Source organism: Larus michahellis, chromosome 4, assembly GCF_964199755.1.
Source record: "Larus michahellis chromosome 4, bLarMic1.1, whole genome shotgun sequence".
Lineage (NCBI taxonomy): Eukaryota > Metazoa > Chordata > Aves > Charadriiformes > Laridae > Larus > Larus michahellis.
The window spans coordinates 81,357,929-81,376,916 of record NC_133899.1 but is presented as its reverse complement, the minus strand read 5'-3'; the positions used below and the strand labels follow the sequence as shown (position 1 = coordinate 81,376,916).

Genomic DNA, 18,988 nt, shown 5'->3' with positions numbered 1-18,988 from the left:
TGTCAATTGACTATAAATTGCAGCAGTCATTGACTCAGCGAAACAAGCTACATAATTCAGGTAAGAGACTTGCGTATTGCTGTATCTAGCAACAGATCTTCATTGAATATCAATGTTTTTGTAAATCACTTGTACCAGCTATTCAGCAACAGTGCTTCTGTAGCTTTTTAATGAATCGTGTTTGATATGATCGTTTATTAAATAAGGTGTAAGAAAAATGGAACATTAACTTTTTTTTTAATGTCATTCAGGTATTTTCAGGTATTATTCATCAGTCTTAAAATAGCACGTCTTGTTTCCTTGGATTTTACTTTCATCTGAAGATCGGTGAGTCTCTAGTCTAAAAGGAAAACGATCCTAACACTTGCGTTTTGCGCTTCATGCAGGTGATAAGGCGGCAGATAACTGTTCTACGTGATGCTGTTAGGCAGCCGAAGTGTTGATACTAAGCAACGAATACTGCGAGTATCTCTTCTTGAGTGATTGTGCTGGTTTTGGCTTCTTGCTCTATGGTGATGTTTTGCTATAAAGTTTTTTTTGCTATGTAACAGACTTTTCCTCAGACAATGTTTTTAGGTTGTTAGCAGTAGGAAGTTTTTAGACAATAACCCAACCTGTGTACGTAGAAAAGGGAGAGATGACTGTCTGCTGTTTTCATTTTATACCAAGTGTGAATATTAACCTCTGATTTTCTACATGTATATTAATGTAAAATGGATGTGTGTTCATGCTTTCAGCCTACCCACAGAAGTACCTGTTTAAGATGCATGTGACTTTCTTGTCTAACAGCATGCTATAAATGAATTCTTAACTTACAGGATTTTTGTTGAGACCTATTTGCATTAGAAAAAGAGATGACACTGAATACAGTGGCATTTTGATAGAATATGTTGAGAGGATAGGTCCATACAGAGTAAGAATTCTCTCTGTATGAAACGTGGCAGGTATGAAATCGTTAGAAAATGTTAAAATATACTCATATCCTTGTGAAGGATTAAGAGTATTCCATTTATGTTACAGAGCTATGGTCCAACCATTTGAAGCTTTGCAAAGGTTTTATGAGTATGGAATCTAGATGTTTCTAGTAACCTAGTTTAATGTTCAGGTGTGTTTTCCATTTTAGAGGGTGTAACGTAACCTAAGTGTTTTAGATGGCAACGTATGGATGTAGAAGCAGATGGTGAGTAAGAGCAATTTTGGATAGATTTTGTGTAGGCAAGTATTGCTTGCGTTCATTAAGGATGTTTCACAGGAATTCTTTAAAAATTAACTAGTTATTTAAAACATTTTTAAGTAGCTATTAAGTAACAATCACTAGTTGTGCTGCTGTTTAGCTGTTTGAATAATGATATTGGGAAGGCACTATAAAGTAGCTTCCTACAAAACACTGCAATATTATCTTTCTAGTAAATACATAAGGGTGATTTGGGTGGTTACATTTGTTGTAATGTGGCTCTGAAGAGCGGGTGTGTGGTTTTAGTAGGCCAGTCTGAGTTACAGGTTTCTAGCAGTGCTCCAACCACTATGTACAGTCCCTCCTTGGTAAAATAATTTATAACTCAATGTTTACAGGACGTGTTTGTTTTTGGGTTTTTTTTACTTGAATAAATTGATTATTTCATAATCCTCTATCAGCAGGATTATATTTAGTATTTCATATCTGTGTCTAATATACAGGTGCAGAAGAAGTGTGAGGACCCAAGGAGTTGTCAGGTTTAGCAGAAACTAATCCTCTAAAACTTTTTGTAAAACTTTTCAAGTAGAATGGATTTAATGCTTGACAGACATAAAATTTAAGACTGAGATCCATTTTCTGCACTAGTTTTCCATCTAATTAAGGTAGTATAGTGAATGAGACATCAAATGACTAGAGAGAAAAAGCAATTTGTCTTTGAAGGCTTTTTGGTGCAGATCGGGAGTCTTACTGAAATTGTAGATTTAATTTTTTTCAGGGAGGAGAAGGCGGTCGAGAGAATGCCTCAGATGTTGACCTGCTTTGTTTGTTGTCTGTAGAGATGTAAGTTTTGGAGGATTCTGAGCAAGCTATATCTATGTCCGTTATATAAAGTTAGATCTTAATTTCTAAAGTCGAGGTGAAAGGAGATTGCCTTTTTCTTTGGGAAGCTTTAGTGGCTGTAGTTTCTTAAAATCCGTTGTGAATTTTTTCAGTCAGTGATGCTGACTTGCACCCTCTTGTATTTTCAAATGAGACGTCCTCTCTATGTAACTGTCTTCCAACACTTTTCTGAAATGTCACCTCAAACCAGGACACGTCTCTACTGGAAAATGCCAGTAATGCCAAGCGCTGGTAAGGCCAGATGATTTTTTTCTACTGCTCAGTGTGAGTTGTTTAAACTATTATGTGATTATGCATTTCCAGGTTAAATGCAAAACTTGATGGATGGCAAAAGCTACCGCAACCTCATGGACAAGTTGTCCATCTGTACTGAGACTCAGCGCATACAGCTGGCTAGACCTTTCTGTGCTGACCCAGTGGTCACGTTTCATGTGTACCCAGAAGGACCAAACCAGGTCACTTGCTCTGAAGATTTGTCATTCCTTCCTTTCATGTCTGAGCATCTCATCGCAGAGAACTTCTACAGCGAGCCCTGTACCTTTCCCTACCAAATGCCCCACGCAAGTTACCGCAGAAGTGAGTGCTCCTATGGGCCAGCTTTCATCAGAAAGAGGAATGAGAGGGAAAGACAGAGGGTTAAATGTGTCAATGAAGGCTATGCTAAACTGAGGCATCACCTACCTAAGGAATACGTGGAGAAACGGCTCAGCAAAGTAGAGACACTCCGAGCTGCAATCAAATACATTAGCTACCTACAGTCTCTTCTCTACAGTGATTCTGTGGTGGCAGAGAAAAATGTCGTGGAGCCAAGCCAAGCACATAAAGCAATTAACAAAACCGGTTTCTGAAGACAATCTAAACCATTCCAAACCAAGTAAAAGGTATCTGTCTGGGAACCTAGTAGCTGCTATATCATTAATGACGAGCATGTTCCTAGCACATCTTATGAGCAGATCATAGCACGCGTCAGTATCAGCCCACAGAAAAGAGCTCTAATTTTGCAGAGAGTAACTACACGCAGATACGAAAAAGATGACTCGGGAAATCGCATCTGAATGGTCTAAGTTAGTTTATGGAAATCGGAAAGCATTTCTAAAATTGTCACCAAACCAAAAATGTGATGCCTATACGTGTGAAGTGACTGTATGTATCATCACAACCTGCATGCTTTAAAATAAAATCTTTCCACTGATGGGACTGAGATTCCTTTCATTTTCTGTAATGTTACTGGTTTATTCTCACATGCGCTTTCTTTAAAGATTTTTAGTCTAATTGCCAGTGTTTCTGTTAAAAGGTCTTTTTAAAGGTTCCCAGGAATGTTGTTAGATGCCAGCAGAAAGGATAACTTAGTTTAAAAGGGGGAAAATAAAAAGAGGAGAGTAGCAGCTCTCTGAAGCACGGTAACTGAACATGGGAAGAGCATAATGTCTTGCAAGTGCTGTTCCATCCTTTTCATATTAATGAATATTTTAATCCCATTAAAAAATGTTGGTTTAGCCTAATTGCTATTGAAAATCGGATTCTTCTTCAGTTGTCAGCGCCCTTAAAAATTACTAGGATTGCTTACACAATACACCGTATAAAGAGGGTTGGCAAGGTCTTGGCCTTGGCGGGGGGGAGGGCAAAATAATCCCACAACAGAAATTTTTGGGGACTTTCACTGATAATGATTGAGGTCTGGGGTGGTCTTCCCTCACCTCCCACTCTGTTCCTCTCTACTATTGATGGTTACAGCTAAATGGTCTAACCTAGATTTATGTGAAGATGGTGAAGTGAGTTTAGTTTATACCTGACAAAGTATTCTTAATGTTTTCTGTATGTGAGGGAATTGCATTATTGATGTTAAACAATTCTGCTGACACTATGAAAGCAGGGAGTCTGTGGGTGCATCAGAATGTACAGAAAATGGTTACAGACTTCCTAAGTGCTGTGTCCTTGTCTCTAATCGCAATTATCCTGGCAGCTATCTTGTTTTTATAGCAGCGAAATGAAAGATGCCTACAAAATGCACTTAAGTATTCCTCCCCCACTTCCTGCCAAAAAAAAAAAAAAAAAGGAAAGGAAAAGGGTTAACATTTGTTAAGGAGAAAATGAAGATTAGGGATCACACAGGTAGATTTCTGCATTGTATTCTGCCATGGTTTTGATGTGCACTTTGCAGGCAAAGGATAAAATTCATTAATTCTTCTCCTTTATTGTGAAAAGGGGAAGTTTGTAAAGCGATTTGACCTCAGCTTCTCTTGGCTTCAACCTTTCTGTCCACGTTTCAAACCAATGTATTTGTCACCCTCTGTGGTGGTGGGCTTTTTTTTTTTCTTTCCCCCTACATCTGAACTGTAGCTTCGTACGATGCCATTTTTTGCCCTGCAATAGTAGGCAGAAAGCCTTGAGGACACTGCACCCCCTTATAATCCCTTCTCTGCCCCTGCAGTCTTTCAGTGCAGTATCTAGATCAACGGGGAGATGAAAATTGAGCGGATGCGTGGCAGACAAATGGTCTTCTCTGCAGTCACGTTCCACCGGTTTTTAACCGGTAACGTCAGGATGTCCCATCCTGGTAGTAACGACTGTGGCAACCTCCGTAGCAACTAGGAAACACTGGCAGCAAACGGCTTCCTGCGTCAAACAGGCAAAAGGGTGAGATTTATGCATCGGGAGTAAGTCCAAATCAACCAGGTATGGAGTTATCAATAGCTGGTAAGTTTGAAACGCTGCTGTGTCCAAGTACTTAGAGTTATCCGGAATAAAAATCGCAGTGTGTCGCACAATTGCCTTTGTCAGTGCCCTGTTTTGTACAGAAATAGTGCACTTGGCTCTCAGCAGTGACAGTGCTGAATGGGTTTAAAATGGGCTTTAACGTAGAATTCTTAGTTGCATTCCTTCACAAAGTATTACTGATTCTGGCTTGCTTTGGTTTATAATAGGGGAGTTTGTGTAGTTGTGAAACAAATGAATATATTGTTTGATTTCCTGACTTTGCAGCAGGTTTTTGCACGTTTTGCAGCAGTTAATCCACTCTTCTTGCTGGGTTTGGTCTGCTAGTTTTTTGAAACTATGTGTATCTGGGAGTCTTCATAAAAAGAACTCCTAGTTGGTGTCTCTTAGATGAGAGACAAAATAGCATTTAAGCGTAATATGAGTGCTTAATCTGTATTTTGTAAAGTAAATTAGGCACTTAAATTTTATATGTTGTTGAATTTCCATGCATATCTTACCCTAAGCATGCTAAACGTTTCTAAGCAACATGAAAAAAAAAAAAAAGAAGAAAAAGGAATGGAAGCTTGTCTACTACATCTTATCAGATTACCAGAGATAGCATCAAATCATCAATTTTACCGTGACAGCCTCTGAATAGTTATCACTTGTCAAATCTGAGCATCTCATTTTTTCTCATGGCAAGTCGTAATCCTACTGTTATAAAACATGACAGGACAGCTGAAAGATCAAAATATTTCCTCTTAATACATCACTGTAAATAAAACAAGTAACAGGCAACTGTAATCTAACATGTTCAAGAGCTGTCACGTTTACTCAGCTTGTCAACTTCAGCTGTAGTTTCTGCCTCAGCTTGTGAAATACGGAAGGTTTGGCTGGGACTCTGTACCAAAAAGCTTAAAGGAAAGTGCAGGTATGAGAGAAGAGAGCTGGATGTTACAGAGGGAAACAGAAGTTGGAGGGAGGTGAAAGCCATTGCTTTCCTGGGGATTTTCACAGCATTTCTAGTTTTCTTGGGTGTTTCTGTCCCTCTACCAGGTCAGGATTTGAAGACAACTGAAGATCACTGAAGTCAGTAATAGGGGTTCATCTGCCCAAATGCGAGTCTGGATATTTTGAATTCATTCTTTTAAAATAAAAATAATAATAAAAAATAATAAAAGCTACTGAGTTCTTGAGATACACTGAAAAGCATTTTCTTGTGCTGGAAAACGCCAGTACGTTGTCTCTTCTCTTTTCATCTACCAACAGATCACAACTGAGCTGCTTTTTGACGAATGGCTCGTTGGGAAGGGTCCCTGCCTACGGCTCGCAGGTATTGCAGTGCTGTGCCAGCTCTGGACACGTTTGCCTGCCCCAGGGTCATAGCTGCCGTCAACCCCTGCTGCAGGAGCTCTTTTGTAGTGCATCCCGCCTGGATCACCGAGCCCCGAGCCCCCCAGAGGTAACATCAAGTTCTTGTTTGAGTCTGTGGTTTGTTTTTTCTCATGATATCTAATAGGATAAGCCAGGCTGGTGTGTCAGATTAAGAAATCAGCAGCTTGAACACCATTTGAGCTTTCCCTTCCCCCGCACTGGCAGTTTTTTAGATAATATTAACTAAAGTGATTTGCTACCCTGATGATTATGAAAAGCAAAGCCTGACTAAACCTCCTGTCAAAGAAACATTCCTTTAATATTATTTGGGTAAATAAAAGCTTTTTTGCATTAGCAGCCCTCTCCTGTGAAACGTTCCTAACGCTTTGTGACGGGATTATTTTTCCTGTATTGAACTTGGACTTGTCATCAACCGGCAGATTCGTTGTTTACTTTTCTCCTTTTCTGTTGTTTCCCAAATGCCCAATATAAAGCATCGCTACAGCGTTCTCGAGCACACCTACGCTGTGCTCTGTGCTGGAGATGGATCCTTTCTCCTGGTCTGAAGGGTTGCATTGGCTTGCCGTGCAAGCAGCAAAGGAGCTAGTGCAGGTAACACTGGCCCAGGACCCCAGCGCGCTCCTGGCTCACTTGCTCTAAACCCAAAAATGAAGTGATCTGAGTAAAAACAGGTGATGTTTTTACAGGAAAAACTGATGTTTTTTTCCACAAGAGCAAGGAATTGTCCCAACACAAGCAAGTTTTCTGTTTCTTCCCACGTGCCTTGGCCTTCAGGAGTGCTACAGAATGAGTTGGAATGATCCAGTTCTTAAATCTTACAAGATTTTTGTTCCCTATGACCTACAGAAGCTGTTTCTCTCAGTGCTAACCCACTTTCTTTTCTTCCAGGTGCCAATGGATTAGCTGCTGCCTCCCCTCTCCTGGCCCAGCATGGGAGAGGCTGAGCGCATCGGGGAGACCCGCGGGTTTAGACAGCAATGTCCCTGTGCTGGTGAGAGGGGAACAAGATGGATTTTATTACCGTGGCACAGTAAAAGAGGAGATAGAGGTGAGTGACAGTTGCTGTGCGGTACTTGTGGGCGTCCAGTTGACCAGCAGTCCTCACGCACCGCCTGAGTTCAGTGTTGTGGTTTTGGTTGCAGCTGGTGTATAATTAAAGAACAGATCACTAAGATAGCTTATGCTTGTGATTATGCCAATTCATAAAGCTCCTGATGTGCCTGATTCCAGGCTGTCCTCACCTCCTACTGCCTGGTGTGCCGGGTGAGCCTCTCGCCTGCAGCACGGCCTCCGGCACCAATACACTAAGAATTATCAGATCCTTGCTCTGCTCAGCTGCCTTCACCGAGTCCGTTTCTTGGAGTGAGGAGCTGCGTTTCAGGGATCCTCATCTCCTGCAAAAGATGGGTGCCCCTCAAACTCCCAGTCTCCTGGTGAGAGCAGTGTCATTGTGCACCTGGCCAGGGCAGACCCTCTGCTTCTGCTGGCGCTGGGCATTGAGCCAGGCTCGGATGGCGTGAGTGCTCTTGGGAGCAGTGTGAGCTACTGTTGTGTGTAGACACACATCCATCAACAGCACAGGAAAAGCGTTAGTGTTTTATGTATACACTTCCAGCTTGAGTCAGCTACAGACCAGTGGCTCGGTGTCTTTTCAGAAACGTTAGTGAAAGCTTTAATTCATTAGTTTGTTAGCACTTCAAACTTAACAGAAAAAAGAGCCTATTCTTTCTCAAGAACAGGGAAGTACCTCATTTCATTGTTGATGGAAAGCCTCTTGACAGGCCTTAATTTAGAAGAAAATAAAAATGCCCAACAACGCCCCCCAGAAGCAGAGTTAGTCTTGTATGTAATGAGGAAGGACATGGGCATGACTGAAGAACAGGTCTGTACGGCTCTGGCGTCCTTTGTTATCTGGTGCACGTGGTGTTGTTCGTGAAATCCAGTTGCATTCTATCTATAGTTATTTCTCTTGGGGAAGAAAATACAGGTCCTAGCAGCAGTGGATCTGTACATGTGCTTCACTCAGCATGATTTCTGATGAGTCTCCCACAGGTTTTTCTGGCTGGCTTGGTGTTTTGAACTAGCCACAAAATGGCCTTCTGGTGAATATTATATGACCCGACGCATTACAGACTGTTTTTCAGAGAAACTATTACTTTGCTCCTGGTAACAGGGTGAAAGAGGCATGTTCCTGGTAGAGTTTGCCAAACCGCTTGTGTCACGTGGCAGACATCAAGTGTGCGTGCAAAAAACAGCGAAGGATGGCATCCTGGAATACGTGAATGGGATGAAGCATTCCTTAGTTCCCGGAGACAAAGTGCTGGCACCCTGGGAGCCAGATATGGCCAGGTACGGCCCAGGAACCGTCCTCACAGGAATTGAGACAAGAGACCCCTTAAGAGGTAAGAAGGACGCTGCCCTCCTCTTGCTCGGAAAGAAGAGTGAGACGGTGAGAATAAACTGTCATCGTGGCCTTACTGCCGGAGAAACACCAGTGCACAGACCACAGTTTAGCATTGCTTAAAGCTTGCGGGAGCTGATGGAACTTGCTGATGGATATCTGCATGTAACCTCACCAGTCTGACCCTAAGGAAGTTGTGACCCATAAAAATGTAATTTTCCGTGTCTGCCAACGTGCTATTTCCTGTCTGCTCGGACAAGGCTGTGTCTGCCATGTGACGGACTATGGCCTTTTCCTGAGAGATCAAGTGAGGCAGCTCTCAGGAAGCACCCATCCATGCTTAAATGCTCACCTTTGTATCGAATGGTACATCTGGGGGCAATTTTTATCACCCGAGCGTAGGAGATTTCAACAGCTTATTCATTTTTTCCCATGTCTGACAGTCAGGCTCCACTGACTTATCAAAATACTACTCTCAAAGCGGTACTGCTAACTTTGGCAGCAACAACAAAAGTTACTCCATCAACATTTTCTTGGTCATCTGATGACAAATTGTGATGAAAGATGCTGCCAGGCCTGTTGTCACACCGATGATGCCCTATCTGCCCCTTCCACCCTCCAGGACATTACGGTGAGGTGTTTCAGAGAAGGGCGATAGTTGATCCTGCTGCTTGACAGGAGCACAAAGCGCATAAAGCTGCAAAGCCTGATCTGTATGTGTGCGCTGCCCAGGCAGACCAGCTGCTTATGGTTGCTTACCTTTTCTCTTGACAGCTTCAGAAGATGAAGAAATTATGGTCCAGTTCTGGAATGACAAGAAAGCCAAACTCCCACGGGATGTAGCTCTGTGGATCCCTCCTAGCCTGTGGGAAAGGATTGTAGAGATGATCCACATGCCCTTCACCAGCAGATTGAAGCCCAGAGAAAGTCTGGACACTAACTGTTGTATTTCTTCCTGCAGTCCTAAACCAGCCCTGATTCCTGTTTGTGCTGTACATAGACTTGCTAAGCACTGTTTGCTCGGCTCACCCTGCTGGCCTCTTTTCTGCTGTCACTGTGATGGTGTATGCTGTTTGACAGCACATGTAAGGTGCATCTGCTGCTGCCATCCCCACGTTGATGCCTGGTGGCCTCTTCCATCCAGGTCTCTGGTCTTTCAGAGAGAAACTGAAGAGGCAGAGTCTGGCAGCGAGCCCACTCCACACCTTCTAGAACTGGAAGGCCCAAACCAAGAAGAACCAGCGGTTGTGGCAGCATCTTCCCCCTCTTCTGATTCGGAGTGGGACCTGGAGCCATTCCCCACTAAGAGTACTGTGGTGGACAGTGCTGTTAATACAGACTCTGGCCGTCTTGAGAAGCCCAGGCTAAAGGTTTCTGCAAAACCAGAGGGCAAATACTGGAAAAGAAGCCACCACGAGTCCTGTGCCAGTAATTCAGGTACCTTTTAAAATACCCTCACGGGGAAAAAGCAGCCAGAGGGAAATAACTAAACGTATTCTGTGCCCCCTTGATCTGGGCAGTGACTTTGCCTGTAGTTAATTGGTATAAATATTATAAATTTGCAAATCAGCCTTGGATACAATATTTCCCCCTCCCCAACGCTTCTGCTGCCTCATCTTGCATGCTGGCTCTTCTTTTGGCAACTAATCCCATGGAAAACTACCAGAACAATGAATCTCATTTGGAAGCACCGATATCCCTCTCTGAGTTTCTTCCCCATCATTTTCCTACGCTTTTTATGATGCTAACAGCTTCATTAACCTTCATAGCTAGTCCATGCAGAATAAATCACCTGAAAGAATTCCTTTCAGGTTTAAAGTGCATTTTCCTCCCTTCTGAAATGAATTTTCCCCATTTCAGTTCTGGGCTCACTCTTAGATACCATTTCACTCCTTCCCAGGACTCGTCAGTTGCAGCAGCGCATATGCAAAGGGCAAGCTGGAATCCAAAGCCGTCTCCACTGGGGATGTGTCCCGTGTTGTACCGACTAATCAGAATGCAATGTTTGAAACCATCAAGCAATCTCCCAGAGGGCAATTCACAATAAAAGAAATCTTAAGAAACCAAGATTTCAAGCCAGCATTGGGGGTAAGGTAAACTGTATTAATACTGTATTTACACAAGCATGTGGTTTGTTTGGATGGAAGAAATATTCTTGTTAATGGTCTGGAAGTTGGCTAGAAAAATACATTGTTTCTAACTTAACTGCTTGCTAAGGCTGTTCACCAGTTTTGTGAGAGGCAGAGAACTTCTCCGCTAATTAAAACAAAACAAAAATCCCAAAACCCTAAGGAGGGGCTGAAGCTACTTGGTAAAATGGAAAAGATTACGCCAGTAACTGTGTGAGCATTTAACAATGCAGATTTCAATTCAGAAACCTGCCATATGCCCATTGACATCAACCCCATGAAGTCCTATGGATGTAGGGACCTACAGGAGTGGCCCTGGACATGGATAGCTGTGACTCTCAGCAGCAATAAAAAACAAGATTCGATCTAGAAAGATGCTGCGCTCTGCCAGTCACATCCTGATAGTCACGATCTCTATCTCTGAAAGATAAAAGCAGATATTTTTAGTAAACAGTCTTTACTGAGTATCTTCTCTTACTCCCTCGCAAGAAGCAAGCAGTTTAAACAGCGTATCTACCCTAAAGCAAGGGGATACAGAGTTAGCAAACCGTGTCACAGCTAGGAATGAGGACACTACCCTGATTTTTAGGCTTGGTTTCTGTTGGCCATGGTCCCCTCCTGCTTTAGAAAAATTTAAAAAAAAAAAAAAATCATAATGTGAATGCCAAACAAAGGGAGCACAAAAAAGAGGAAGAAAAAGGCTTGCAGGAAGAAGAGGAAGATGAAAGACAATAGCAGGATGAACAGAAACACTGTTCTACACAAGAGCAGCAGGAGTACAATTAATAGATTATATATCAGAAATCAAATATTAGACCTTCGTGCTCTTGCTACTGTGAGCTGACTGCAGAGTAAGACTTTGAACGTGCTCAACTTGCATGATTTTCTTTAGGGGAAGGTTAATCTGTTAATGGCATCTTAATGAACAGAGAATATACTGGAATATATCTTGTATTGTCAAAATCATATGCATTAATTTTAAGCAGATGCCTACCAACTTATTAACAGTATGGTTCCTACTTTATTATTTAAATAATCATAGTTACATACCTTTGTAATTGATTTCCTAGGAATTTTTAGGCCAGTATGGAGCTCCAGGCAGACACGCTCTAAGGTAGAAAGTGTCACAGCAGTGCACTGAGGTGATGTGCTTTGCCTTTTGGTAAAACTAAAAAGAAACCAGAGTGACTTCGTTCTAACCCCAAACCGGCAGCATGAATCACAGCAGTTGACGCAATAGAGAGTATAATGACATACTTTTATTCCTGTAAAATAGCCCTTGGTATTTTTAAACCCAGAACATACACTGCTACTCCTTGAGATAGCTGAAGAAGTTTTATCATATAATACAGATTGCATCAGAAGTAACTTGCAACAAACAAGTGAAGCTAGAGAGCAGCTTCCCAGAGGTGCTCTCTGTGGGGCTAATGTCCTCCCACTGTAGTCACCAGAAATCCTCCTAACTTCTAGCGGAGCAAAGTTTGGTCAAACCTAACAGCTTCTGAAAATCCTGTGGTCTTACTGTACGCTTCTGTGTTTCAGCAGTAAAGTTTGTACTAGCACAGACATTATACCATTATTAAAGCTACATGAGGCAGAGGTACCTATCTTAGAGCCAGAAAAGCAGCAGTTACAAAGACACTGATGCTTTTTTTAGACTAGACTTCCAAGGGATTTGTTTTCTGTCCTCCAGGAAGAAGGTTTTGCAGCATCAGAAAAACAAAGATATCAAAAAGCAAGAAAGAAAACAGAGTCAGATGACAAATGTAAAGTGACTTGCATAGGAGACGACAAACTTGATGATACAGAGTATGTCAGAAGAGGACAGACAGAAAAACCAGCAAAGAGCTCATTTACAACAAAGCAGAGAGAGACGTGATCAACCAGAATTCAATAAATGTACAACTGATGAAGTTCAGGAGCTGAAATTTCAGGTAAACCGCTTATACTATATCAGCGTTACATTTATTAAACAAATCAAGTTCTGATTTAGGTACCGTCTCTGTAGAATATCTTTATGGATAACGGTATCATTTTAGTAACTGAGAAACTCTATTTCCATCCACATTGAATTTCAGCATCCTCATTCTTTACTCCAAGGTGTTACATTAAATTCCTAATTATTTGGACTTGACTTTACAATTCTGGAGAGATCAGCTAAACTAGTATGAGCACTAAAAGCCTGAACAGATGCACAGCAAGGGTCTAATAAACCTCCAATTCGCCTACAGTTCTCTGGAGTCAGCCAAAGGAATTCAGCATAGAGATTGCTTTTTGTAGAAAGCCAGAAGGAACTGAGAAACAATACAAGCTGACAGCTGAAAACATTTATTTTTTCAGGATTAAAGCAGAAGAGAAAGCAGCCAGAGGGTAAAGGACCTGCTCTTGTAGATACAAACAACAAAATGCTTAGAGATCCAGTGTTCAAGTCACTGAATTTTATATTCCCATGAAAACTGAATGAAACCTTAATGCCATCAGCTACAAAAAGATTACAGATATATACATATATAGGTCATGTCACTAATTCTAACCATGGAATGCGATCCTTCAGCAGAGTTAAGCATCCAGGGAGTCTCATTACTGTGACTGCTCATGTTTAAAGCGCATGAACTTGTCCATAAGCTGCAGCGTGCAGTTGCTCAGCAGTACTTTTCGCCTTGGGAAATAGGAGACAATCCAGGGTACCCTAGTGCCTACTGAAAGAGGCAGCTAACTGTTGTTTAGCCTAGGTAAGAGCCTGCGAAGAGACAGGAACTTGAAGTGTCAATAGTTTATGTGCCTATACTGAACATCTGACACATTCAAGCACCTTCCTGAGTTGGGGTCCTAGATAGCGAATTACATTTGCATTTTATTTCTTCATCAGAATAATAAAAGTACAGATAGGCGATATGCATTGTGAGACAGCTGCTCTAAAATCAGGCCAGCCCACAGAAGTTAACGTACATCCATATTCATACCACATGGATCATGATTTCTGTGGTCAAGAATGTGACGTGGACGTTCTGCCTGAGGATAATGTAAAAGAAGTTGTCATCACAAAGACTGAATTATGTATTTTATTCCACTGATTGTACATTTAATTCTTTAAAGCATAGGAACCTGGAATTACAGAGTCACATAATTGGATTTAAGGCACACAATGTACAAATATTTATAAAATCAGTGTACAAAGTGAGCTGCATATAATTGCATTAAGTAAAAAAACAAATATACAGGCCATAAAAATGCAGTCCCAAAAAGGAGGATACTATTAAAGTGCTAACAAGGAAAAGATATACGTAGTTCATTACATGCATTAAAACAGCCTCATATTTTATTCCTGTGATTGCCAAGAAACAACAAACATCATAGAACAAAAGTTAAATCAACGCTTTGTCCTGCACTGACATCCACCACGTGGGTTTGTTGCACCATGTCCTCTGAGGTTGCTGTGACAGAATAGGTACCAGGAGAAACTTCAATATAGATGTCTTTGGAAGCTTTTCTGGTCTTTAGCAGGGGCCAGGAGGGAAAAGAAAAGTTTCATTACTGTTTAGTCACCTTAGCTTTTCCACAAAAATAAAAATTTTGAATTTGGGTAAAAAAATTACTTTTCAGCTGCTATATAAATGTATTAAGATTTTTCAAAACACACAGGCAGCGTGGACAAAACTGCAAAATGTTCCTGAAAATAAAAAAAATTAGAAAGTGCTATACTCAAAGTATTTCACCTAATGTTTCAATGAATGGAAACAACATGCTGTAATCTCTACCTCCCAAAACTGAAAGCTACCAACTTAAACCTTTTGAACATAAACCTGGAAAACATCCACACAACAAGGGTGCTCACACTAATTTGTACTGTGGTACAGATTCCATGTTTCTCACCATTTGTGGCTCAGAAGTTCCTGAAATTGATGTGGTGAGGTGTTCGACTTTGAAAAATAATAAAAAAAAAAAAGATTTTCTTCTTGAGGAATGGGAGTCTTCAGAGAAGATGGTATGTGAGGCCAAGCATAACTGGCTAAGCGACTGCCGCACGCCCTGCTGCACGCCTTTCCTCAGCACAGGAAATGTGGCAGGAGCACAAATGAGGTGAGACTGGAGGACTCCTGGGTTATTGTCGCTGATGCAAATCACAAGAGCCTGAAGATTAATCACAGCGTTTGATGTTCTGCACCAGTTCAAAATATAAAGTAGACTCTTAACTGGTTATGTGCCAGAATGCCACAATACGGTTAACAATTAATTGTGCAAGTCTCTGCTGCCCACCTTTACATAGATTAGGATAGTGAACACACCACTAGTTAATGTTCTGTGCTATCACAAAGTCTCCACACCTGATCACAAATTTTAACCAGCTTGATGCAAAATGATAAAGAAATGCTATACTTCAATTTTAAACCAAAGTATTCTATAAACTTACATGTTGCTGGCAAGTTTGAGCTTGACTGGGTGCTACAGAGGCTTCAGTCCTCTGGAAAGGAAAGAAAAAGATACTGTTTTCTAATGTACAACGCAAAAGGCAAATTCTGTGCCTGAGAGAGGGGATGCTTTATGTCCGTGAAATTTTCCCCTCCACAAAAGGACTGATGTGACACTGATTGGTGCCACCAGAAGTTACTCTGCCCTCTTCTCAACAGAAGGCTCAGATCAGTCCAGGTGTTCACATGGTTGTGATGTCAAATCACATACACTAGTGTAAGCAAGTGTCACAGACACTAGACAGATAACAGTTGTCCCATGGAAGGGAAGGAATAACCTTTAATCAAAACAAAAAAGACCTACTTACCTCTTCTTCGGAGGACTCCACCTTTATTTCTTGCCTGCCATGGTATCTGCAGATGTGTTTGATTTCATGCTCTTTGCATCTACAGGCTGCTGTGAAGCTATAGTACTTCTGGGCAATAACAGAAACAGAGACTATTAGGTGGAGAAGCATCAACGCCATGCTCACAACTACCGCAGATTTACAATTAAAAGTGGAACTGCACAGCTGCTGATCTTCTGTAGTAACTGGCTGGCTCTCATATGAGGATGAAAACAATGCCTGGATGTCCACAGGACATCTGCCTTCTGGTACAAAGCTGTCAGCCCTGATTTTAGATGCCTGTCTCCCAACCCAATACACAGGGACTCTCTGACACCTAAGAACTGAATTAATGAAAACATCACGAGGAATGCTCTGGAAATATCTACCTCATCAGGCTCTCCAAGAAAAGCTCTAGAGGAAGACGGCATAGTTTATGGGTCCTCAATCGGATGTATTATGCAAGCTAGGTGCTTTGCAACCTAGCCAGTGAAGACTGGTTCTGCAGGGCATGTGCAGGAGCAGTGCTCTAAAGGCAGAACACATTAATACTGAAAAATGATTTGGCGACGAAGCTAAAGTGTCTTCAAGGCTAGTACCAGTAGCATAGTGGTTTTGAGAATTGTATTTAAGTCCACGGCAGCCCTTTTCTATCCCCACGGTAAATTAAATACTTGAGTACAGCTCTGCTGCCATCTGCTGTCATCACAGAACTCCTCCCAGGGTCACCTTTTTGATCACAGGGACCAAAAAGTTCCAAAATATCTATTTTATTTCACTTATTTTTTTTCCGTGTTTAGCCTTGACAGCCAGAGACAAAGAAATATAAAGCCAATAGCAACTGTTATTTCCAAATCTACTGCTGTGCTTTATTTCTTGAGGTTATGCACACATCAACAGATTTGGTTGCTTGTATTGTGGCTTACTGTGGAGGTATGTCCCAAAATACATCACATACTCTGACCTATTGCATAACGCTTCACAGAGCATCACAGGGGGTGAGCTGGATTCTTTTACATGACGTCACAAAGCAATGAAATCAAACTTTTGGTAAGAAATGTGGGTAAACTTCGGTCTCTAAATAATTCTGAACAACTCAAATCACATAATTTTAATCATTTGCACACGATGGCATTCAAATGCTTAAGTGGTCATGTTTGGCTGTAGATTTTTATTTAAGCTTTGTAAACTTTATCCAAGAATTTGTGGGTCTGAGAATTCCTCCCTCCTTCCCACTCTTTTATGACTCCTCTTCTCTACAGAACATGACTGAATCATTCTGTCTTGGCCGATGCACAAATGTGGAAGTCATCCCCTGCTTGTTCCCACTCTATTACAGACTCCTAACAGGATGAGTCTCTATACGTTGTTATATTTTTGTTTCATCTTGTGTAACAATTCTATTCTGCCCGAGTTGGTTAAGGATTAACTGGTTACTGTGTATGTAGTGCTTTGAAATAATAAGGGAGTTGCTTAAGAGCTAATCATCTGGTGTGTGTTGAACTACTGTTTTCTCTAATTTAATTGAAGACTTAGCCTCTGTTATTAACTCTGCAGACAACGAGCTCCCTGCTGCATGGTGATAACAGACCCCGAAGGGCATTGACGATGTAAGCTGTGATGGAGTTTTCAGAGACTTTAATGCAGTAGTGGAGCTGCAGGGCTTTATTCACAAGCACGAGCTGGCAGAGGTGGGCTCCCGGTCTGTCTATCCAGAAGAGTAATGACACCCGGCAGCCAGAGTGCAGGCATAGATGTTACACTGCGGTTCCAGTGAGCGTGTGCCAGCATGAAAGCAGTGGAGCTGTGCATTTCTACGCCACACCTCAATTTCTGCCTATCATAAACAAACATACGGTGCTGCGCAGAAGAACCAAAGCCCATAATCCAGTAGCAACACCTCAAATCGAGTTTGCTTAAACGATACAAGATGTGAGATTCAGACATTACAGATGTAAAATGGGGAGTTTAACTCTGAATTCAGAGTGAACACGTGGCAGGAAGCAATCTCTTTCCTTGAGATCCAAACTCCCTTACTTCTGCCACGCAGAACACACTAACTCTTACCAGCCAGCATGAGTGCTTCATGTGGGTGTGATGAAAACAAAGGGTTACTCTGTCCTAAAGCCTCTCCACGGCAGAGGTGCAGAGGTACTTGCAGCACTGGTAACAACTCTGTACATTGTGATACATGACGCTGGCTGCCACAACGTAATTTGTGATGTCGTTTGATGTTTCTATTGCTCTAACCATACTGCCTTTCTACCAAGAAGTGGAGAAACCCTCTGCTAAAATCTGTACAGGTCAACAGGTACTGTCTGTGGAAAAATGCTGGTATTGATGTTTATCAGCCAAGGTGGTACCTGTGGGTCAGGATAACACCAGTGAAACCTACCACCATGATGGCGAATGCCCCAAATTTCTTAATCTAGGCCGGCTTCGCAGGCTCACTGGATAAGCTCATGCCATGCAACAAGCAAAATTAAGTCTAATTTTTGCAGTTTTAGCAAAAGTAGTGCAAACAGGCCTCTGCTGGGCACATCCTAAACATTCCCCTTTGCATGGGTCTGGGGGCGAAACCTCACCTCACATTCCCTCGTGGCTTGATTCATCAAGTTCACAATTGACGTGAACGCTGCACTAAGACGTTCCGAGTCTTCTTCCTGCAATTAGAGACATTTTTTTGGGTAACTCATAAGGTGGTGCTCGTGGCTTAGAGGTAGAAAGTGTCAGGTGACTGACTAGCAAAATACTGGCTAGTGCTGGAGGCTGTAGCGCTGAGGGTGAAAGCCACGCGTGGCCCACCGCTGTGGTGCTGTCTTAATGCGGCGTGCACCAGGCAACGCCGAGGCACTCCCTGTGCCCAAGAGGGCACGGGACGGAGCGACGGCCTCGCTCTCCTGTCATCTGGCCCTGCCCACCACCGTCCCACCCTGGGTTTGAACAGATGAAACACAGGGGGAAGTCACCAAGCGTGACACTGTTCTACGTATTGTAAAATGCCTCCAGCTCCTTAGAGCACAGATACGCCTCGCTCCCACGCATAGATATATATACACACTAGGCCTCTACAGGACACGCACTATCCTGCCACCATTTAAGGTCGCAGCTCCTCGTTGCTTCTTGTTAATTTCGTTGCATTTCTGCAGGCACGGCCGCCCCCGCCTGCAGCACCGACGGGCGCCGAGGGCGGGAGCCCTCCCGCCGCCCGCAGCACCGACCGGGGCCGAGGACGGGGCCCGTCCCGCCTGCAGCACTAACCGGTGCCGAGGCCGGGGCCCCTCCCGCTACCCGCCGCACTGACCGGGCCCGAGGGGGCCTGTCCCGCCGCACTGACCGCGCCCGAGGCCGGGGCCTGTCCCGCCGCCCGCCGCCGCCGCGCCCTCTCCAGCACGGCGCACGCCAGCCCCGCTGTCCGCCCCGCGCGCGCCCCCTCCATCCCGCCGCCGGCCGTCACAGTGCGCAGGCGCCGCCACCCCGCCCCACACCCCCTT

The 18,988-nt window shown here is 42.8% G+C and overlaps 3 protein-coding genes across 7 annotated transcripts; 2 read left to right on the top strand and 1 right to left on the bottom strand.

Moving 5' to 3' along the window:
- Nucleotides 1-211: 211 nt before the first annotated feature.
- On the top strand, nucleotides 212-4,109 carry ASCL3 (achaete-scute family bHLH transcription factor 3). Of its 4 annotated transcripts, none has more exons than XM_074585915.1 (3): nucleotides 252-327; nucleotides 1,124-1,180; nucleotides 2,381-4,109. In XM_074585915.1, exon 3 carries the CDS (start codon nucleotides 2,386-2,388, stop codon nucleotides 2,923-2,925), a length of 540 nt encoding a protein of 179 aa, XP_074442016.1. In that variant the 5' UTR covers nucleotides 252-327; nucleotides 1,124-1,180; nucleotides 2,381-2,385; the 3' UTR covers nucleotides 2,926-4,109. The 4 variants fall into 4 exon arrangements, with proteins under 4 accessions (XP_074442017.1, XP_074442016.1, XP_074442015.1 ...); XM_074585914.1 differs by lacking the exon at nucleotides 252-327 and adding an exon at nucleotides 434-512; XM_074585916.1 differs by lacking the exon at nucleotides 1,124-1,180 and having other exon boundaries at nucleotides 212-327.
- Nucleotides 2,844-16,976, top strand: C4H11orf16 (chromosome 4 C11orf16 homolog). Of its 2 annotated transcripts, none has more exons than XR_012586852.1 (9): nucleotides 2,844-2,958; nucleotides 4,509-4,753; nucleotides 6,044-6,236; nucleotides 7,058-7,217; nucleotides 8,343-8,571; nucleotides 9,345-10,007; nucleotides 10,471-10,658; nucleotides 12,393-12,633; nucleotides 13,040-14,658. XR_012586852.1 is itself a non-coding variant. In XM_074585908.1 (9 exons), the coding sequence occupies exons 2-9, from the start codon at nucleotides 6,070-6,072 to the stop codon at nucleotides 15,577-15,579; spliced, it is 1,629 nt and encodes a 542-aa protein (XP_074442009.1). In that variant the 5' UTR covers nucleotides 4,509-4,753; nucleotides 6,044-6,069; the 3' UTR covers nucleotides 15,580-16,976. The 2 variants fall into 2 exon arrangements, 1 of the variants encoding a protein (XP_074442009.1); XM_074585908.1 differs by lacking the exons at nucleotides 2,844-2,958; nucleotides 13,040-14,658 and adding an exon at nucleotides 15,562-16,976 and having other exon boundaries at nucleotides 12,393-12,508; nucleotides 12,546-12,633.
- Nucleotides 13,746-18,960, bottom strand: AKIP1 (A-kinase interacting protein 1). Its single transcript, XM_074585918.1, has 5 exons — nucleotides 18,832-18,960; nucleotides 18,080-18,157; nucleotides 15,477-15,584; nucleotides 15,111-15,161; nucleotides 13,746-14,194 (listed from the first exon to the last, which is right to left on the bottom strand). Exons 1-5 carry the CDS (start codon nucleotides 18,931-18,933, stop codon nucleotides 14,051-14,053), a joined length of 483 nt encoding a protein of 160 aa, XP_074442019.1. The 5' UTR covers nucleotides 18,934-18,960; the 3' UTR covers nucleotides 13,746-14,050.
- Nucleotides 18,961-18,988: the final 28 nt, after the last annotated feature.